The 6,524-nt window shown below is 38.8% G+C and overlaps 1 protein-coding gene across 1 annotated transcript in view; it reads right to left on the bottom strand.

The window, feature by feature from the left end:
* Positions 1–4,809, bottom strand: part of GTF2A1L (general transcription factor IIA, 1-like) — a gene marked incomplete at its 5' end in the record, with an annotated part of 9,667 nt that extends 4,858 nt beyond the window's left edge. The window contains 5 exons of the mRNA XM_010010714.1: positions 1–395; positions 1,247–1,340; positions 2,570–2,625; positions 4,281–4,401; positions 4,708–4,809. The exon at positions 1–395 is cut by the window's left edge and continues 216 nt beyond it. Coding sequence (XP_010009016.1) covers positions 1–395; positions 1,247–1,340; positions 2,570–2,625; positions 4,281–4,401; positions 4,708–4,809 — 768 coding nt within the window. The remainder of the gene's footprint in view (positions 396–1,246; positions 1,341–2,569; positions 2,626–4,280; positions 4,402–4,707) is intronic.
* Between the last annotated feature and the right edge of the window lie 1,715 nt (positions 4,810–6,524).

Raw genomic sequence — 6,524 nt, forward strand, 5'->3', positions numbered from 1 at the left:
CCCTTTGGAGGATTCTGGAGTAAACACAGCTGTGTGAAGACTTCCCTGCTGGGATCTTTCTGTTGAGTCTGCACACTGATTTAATGTTACATTAGTTGCAAGTTGCTGCTGACTCACAGAGTGCTGCTGGACCAAGGATGTGTTGGCAGAGTTCTCCAGGTTATTTTTTTCCATAACATTTGGTTGAAATACCCTGGGGTGTTGGACTGCAGTGTCCTGGGGCTGCAATAGTTCAGCAGAAGATGCGTTCACCTGCGCAACACTGGCAATGTTGGCTTGCAGAACTGAAGGTTGCCCAATGGGCTGATACATCTGCTGAACAGGATGATGGAGAATACTCACATCTCCTGGGGTCTGCGTGACCACAACAGGCACATTTACCTTATAAAGGTGCCCTACAAAGAGAAGAGTTACAAAGTGCTTCAGCAGGTTAAACTACAAGTTCATCCAGGTCACTGTCCTGTTACCACTAATTACCAATAGCAAACATGAAGGCAAATCGTGAGAAACAGGATGCCTACAAAGCAGTACTTTCCCCCAAACTTAATCCTTAGAGTTATTATTATCAGTGCTAGAATTAAGATGCCAGAACTAAGTTCTCAATTTCGTTTAATTATTCTTTTTCCCACACACATGCTTACACACAGTCGCTCATATCAGCCTACAGGTCTCAAAACCTTAGTAATTATACCTGAAATAGATATCTGGTGACACAAGTTCTCATCAAAGAACAGCTGTTGGAGAGAAGAGTCAATCTATGACAGAAATAAGCCTTCCACTCATCACACCCTAAGCAGTACAAGCACATTTTTGTACAAGCACTACAGACAGTTTTATCAATAAAAGCGTAAGCAAAAACGTTAATGAATGGCTGAATTCTATTTGAATAAGAAATCAGTTTGATTCTGAAGCACCAGAAGAGAAGATTGTCCCTCATATAAAAGGAGATACCTGTGCCCAGACTGACAAAGGAACATATTTGCAAGCAGTTGTAAAACAAAATAACCTGGCAGTCCATGTTAACTAACCTGCAAGTGTGCATAACTGAGACACTAATTAATCAACATTATTACTTCCCCTATGCAGCAATTATAAACACAAATGACAAAAGAAGTGGAGGATAAATGGCTCTACCCACTTATACTTTAACTTCCCATTTGCTTTATCTACTGTACTCAGGACCATCTTTCAATACCCACATACAGTCAACATGCTGTAACATTTTACATCTCCTCTTTAATCTTACCAGATGCTGTCTGTAGCATCACTCCAGCTGGTACATGTACAGGATAAGCAATACCTGAAGGGTGAGTAAGAGTTGCACCTGCTCGTGAAGCACCCTAGATACACAAGAGCTTTATTAAGAAATAGTGCATACTTTTATCTCCCAGGGCCCTAGATGTCACACATAACATAACCAGATGAAACATCAATGAGGGCATTTTGTGATCATCTTTACTGAAGAGTTGCTTCAGACTTTTGAAGTTTAGACAGCTAAAGAGCATTCTATATTGATAGGATAATAACTTCCCTAAGTATTTCCTGGTTTCCAGTTATCACATTTCCTTTTTCTTAACAGAACACTTCCCTGTACCCCTTCAATGTACACACCATCCAGAAAGTATTTTTTCCACTCAGAGCCACTTTATCCTAAGCTTATGCATCACTTCACACAGCACAGGCTCCTTGCCTATGCCTGTGAAGTCACTCCACATTTGCTTTTTCTCATGGAAGGTAGAGTTGGATATATGTCTCCCTTTCAAACTAGCTGTTCTGGAGAAATCCAGCGTTTAAATCAGGAAACTTGCATATTACACAAACATCTTCTCTGTATTACATTTCAGCTTGGCAAACTAGTTAGCTTGAGGCTCAGGAGGCACTTGGTAAGTTCATCAAGCTCTAACAATTAACAGACCCTCCCCAAATAAATTTTGCCATGCCCAAAGTTTAGAACCTGTCAACTCTGAAAACACTCATTGTCTTCTGGATGATTTCTGTATCTCACAGATAATGCTGCTCACAGCTTCACAAGTGCTAGGATTTCCCAACCATGAATTATTTTAACACAAAGTGATTAAAGAAAAAGAAGGATCTGTAGATGTGCATTTCCATTCCACTACTACGCTTCCATCCCATGGGCTAAATACGCACAGCCATGTCTTCCAACACACTTCTGGCTGCACAGCGTGCAAAAGAAACTGGTAGATTTCCCCATCCTTTTTCACTGCTCAAGCAGAAGCAGCAAAGTTACAGCTCTCTCTCTGCAGACTCTTAATTTTTGCATGGTTTTCACAAAAAATAAGTAACTAAAAGGACCAGAAGTAACAACAAGGAGTTTCTTTAGCTGTTGATTTTCTCTTAGCAGGACCCCTGCTCCCTTGCCTACTATACCATATTGGAGAGGTGAAATCATGAGAAATACTACTTTTTCAGTCCTTAAATGCTGTCCTAAAGATCTATACATGGAAAATATTTAATGTTTGCATCCCCTTAAGCCTATTAACAACTGACAATCATTTAGAATTCAGAATAATCAAAATTGAAAGAAAACATCACTACAGCTACGTACCGGGTCTACTGCTGTAAAATGCTGAAAACCTCTTGCAGTTGGGATCACAAAAGAAGCTATAAAACCAAAAAATAATACAAAAATGTTAATTTCTCAGACACAGTTGATCTTTCCATAATTTACGGCAAGCACTGCTGAAACTAAAGCAATCTGATTTCAGTTACACTCATTAGATTAATAAACAAGTAAGCACATCTAGGTAAGCTCTTGAATATACCTCCCTTTATGTTGCTTCAAGCTTATACTGTACTTGGGACTGGGACAGGTTATACCCTGAATTTACAGAACTTACATTTTGCTAAAAGCTGGTCTTGGAGATTGTTTTTTTTGTTTTAAAAATATTTATATTTAACTATTTGATCTGTTCAAGCTGCACTGTAAAAATTTAGCACGCCATTTCTACATGCCATCAATTACAAGCATAGACGTGCAATACTACCATGTTAACATGACCAAGAATATGCATGTAAAATGTATCACCTTGTCAACAAAGGGAAATTGTGCGAGTATTTTTCTGCACCAGAGCAAATCCAGTGGTGCTAACAGCAGCAACAGTAGGGTGCGATTTTCAAAAGCTCTCAATACTGACTTCAATGAAGATAAACCGAAGGAAAAACTTTCCCAGTCTCCAAGAAGCAAACAACTGAGGTAATCCTAACTACTGTGAAAATCTCTAGCCATAAAACAATTCAAATTCCTTTAAAAAAAAAAAACAAACCAAAAAAAACCAAACCAAAACCAAAACAAAACAGCAAATAAAAAGTTCACTGAAAAAGTTCACTGGCTTCAACAGATTGTTTTGTCTTAGTACTGCCCTTCCAAAAAGTAGGCGTAACGAAGTAAAGCTCATTAAATTAAAGCATCCAATAGCAAACAAACTCAAAAGTGTATTCCCTTTAACCATACAGAATAAACAAAAGCATGTCTCCAAAGCCAGTCCATTCAACCATAAAGATTGTCAAAAAATCCAGATGAAGAGTCCCTGCCTAACCCTGAAGTGCACTACAACACAGGTTTTAATTAAATCATCTCATGATTCTATGTTTATTTGTCCTTTTATGGGGAGAGAAGCTAATAGCCTCTCACTGGGAGAAGTCTCAGCTAAGCATTACAATCTATCACAACATTATCAAAGTGGTCAGCTGGACTTAATTGAGACTAATAGGCCCTGATGTCAGAGCCTGTGTGGAAGTCAAGTACTTCTCTGCAAGAGGAATGCTGCTTATAGGAAAACTAACTGAAAAACAAATAAAAACCACTTACAGTCTCCTGTTCAAGCAAAGGATTACAATTTAACAAATGCAGAACATGACTAAACTCCAACACAACAGCAGTGCCACATGGCACAAACATGCCATAAAACCTCTGCATACATGAAAGGGGGAAGTGAAAGCTTAACCCTACTGGTACATTTGCAATTGAAGGGTTACAATTCTGGATTGCAGACAAAGTGGCTAGAACTCTCTTCAAATTTTTCTACTGGAAATAAACAGCAGATTACGAGCATGTAGACAGAACTGCATTAGTTTATCAGAGTTTAATTTGTTCTTTATTGGTCAAATTCTGCTTTCAAATAATTACCGCTCCCCATCATGCTACATGGGGATACGTAAGCATCACAAATCAAGATTATTCCAGAACCTTCAAGTCTTCAAAAAAGATTCCTGAATCACCGATTCTTAAACTGCATCTATTGTAATCAACATCTGACCTGTTGAAGCCTGCAGAACACGGTGAAGATTCTGTGGCAACTGCAGGGTAAAGCGTTGAGAATGAGAATTCTTGAAAAAGCCTTCTGTTGCTTTAGACTGTATCACCTTGGTTTCCCAACGCTGCAGGAAGATTATTATTAGGGTCGACAGACATCAGCTTTAAAAACAAACCACAGCTAAAATGATCATCACATATTCCTGTTTTTTTCCAAGATTGAATTGACTGATTCTATCCAATAAACATGGTGATAATTGCCACTGAATTCTTCTAGCAGCCCAACACATTGTTCATAGGATGTTCGTAACTTTAAGTTAGGGCAAAATATGCATGTTTTAGAGGGCAAAAAAATGGACAGGTACATCATCCCAAAAGAGAAAAAAAAATAAAATACACAACTTCTATTAACGCTGGGGAACCCAACAAACCTGCTTCAACTCTTGGAGAACCTGTTCCTCTAATCCCTCTTCAGCAAAGAGTTCCCGCACACCTTCAATCACATCTTCAATAACGGACTTGTATAGTTTAGGCTACATTTCAGAAAATAAAAATACTTCCAAGTTAAGATGAACATTAAGTCATTTGAAGTGACAGCACTAACCTAATCTTGCTGTATAAACTACAGTTACAAACTGAAGAGCATGAAAAGGGCAGTGTAATAAACTGAATATTCCCAAGTACAAAGGTCCGCAAGACCACTCTTTCTTTTAAATCTGATATCCCTGGAAATATACTTGATTCAAGCCACAAATTACTGGCTTCTGTGGGCTACAGTAATGCTTAAGAAAATCCTAGAGATATTACAAAAACAGTTGCTATGCTGTATTTTTAATAAAAAAGCATGTCTAAAATGTCAGTTAAAACTGTATCATCCTAGTGTTATCGCACCTAACTTAAAGACCAACCAAAACAAGCTACTAAAAATGAGATGTGCTGATTCTACCATAAGCACAATGTAAGTAACCTGCAAGAAATCAGAGATTTTACTTCTTTTTTCATTGTGGCAATAGCCTGGTGCTGTATAGCAGTTTAGCTATGGAAATTTTAACGCTCCAGCTATCAGTACATATCATTGACCTTATAATACAACAGGAGTCCAACCCATGTCAGTGATTAAATAATGATCCTCTAGTCAGACCTGGACAACAGACACACATGAGCTAGAAGACTGACCCACTCAAATGCAAATGTAAAATAAGCTTTAAGCAACTTGAATTGATGAAATTTAAACTGCCTACCACTACCACCAGAATAGCCTACACAAGGCGAAAGACGAAGCTGAGATTTTTAGGACACATCAGATCTTAAGATTCTATGATACTAATTTACATTTTTCTAACAACATCAAATTAATATTTTACTGCTCTAAAGATGTTCTAAACTGAAGGTTATAAACAACTTGTTTAAAAAAATCCCAAAAAACCTACAAGTTATAAAAAAAAACAAGTTTACACTGATTGCAAAAAGCCACCAGCGTAACAGAGCCCTACTTATAAAATAACCATACTCATGTATGTTTTCGTATGGGAGCTTAGAGATCTCCAATTTTCCCACATTTCAGGATACTAGGAAGACAAGGAGGAAAAAAAAAAAGAATTACTCTTGTACCAACTACACTAAAAGATGCTGACCAGCCTGTATGTCAAATGCTTTGCCTTCATTATTAATCCAGAAGAGAAACTCATCTTTCAACAGGCCTATTCCTCTCCCCAGGATGGCCAAGCTACAGTAAGAAAGAACACCCATTGTGCTGTATGAAAACTGTACATAGCAACTGTACAATTCAAACACTACATGCTTCCGAATTAGAGAGAAATGGTCACAGTGCAGATGTTACTGCACTGCAGCTTTCACACACAGGGATCTTTTGCCAGAACCAGGCCATCCGCATTGGAACCACCAGCACCAGTAATGAACAAACTCCAGTGGGATAGCAGGAAAAGTCAAAGTCAAACACAAGTCTTAAAGCAAAGCCTCCAAGGCTTCCCTGGGATTACTGTCATCTGAAGGACCCTCTGAAGTACTTAGGAGAGGCAACAGCAGATGAAACCTGGAGAGAAGCCAAAGCCGGCACCTTTCTCCTTGGCAGTGCTAAACTCGCACAGCATTCCCCCACACCTGCAACTACCCAGCACCTCACGCCAACTCTGCTCCAATGCTTTTGCCTACAAAACGCTTTCTTTTAACAACCACCGCCAAAAATATAACGACTTCCAAAGGGAAAAGCCGGGGGTTTCCCGCGGGC

This window comes from Nestor notabilis, unplaced genomic scaffold, assembly GCF_000696875.1.
Source record: "Nestor notabilis isolate BGI_N333 unplaced genomic scaffold, ASM69687v1 scaffold8293, whole genome shotgun sequence".
Taxonomy (NCBI): domain Eukaryota; kingdom Metazoa; phylum Chordata; class Aves; order Psittaciformes; family Psittacidae; genus Nestor; species Nestor notabilis.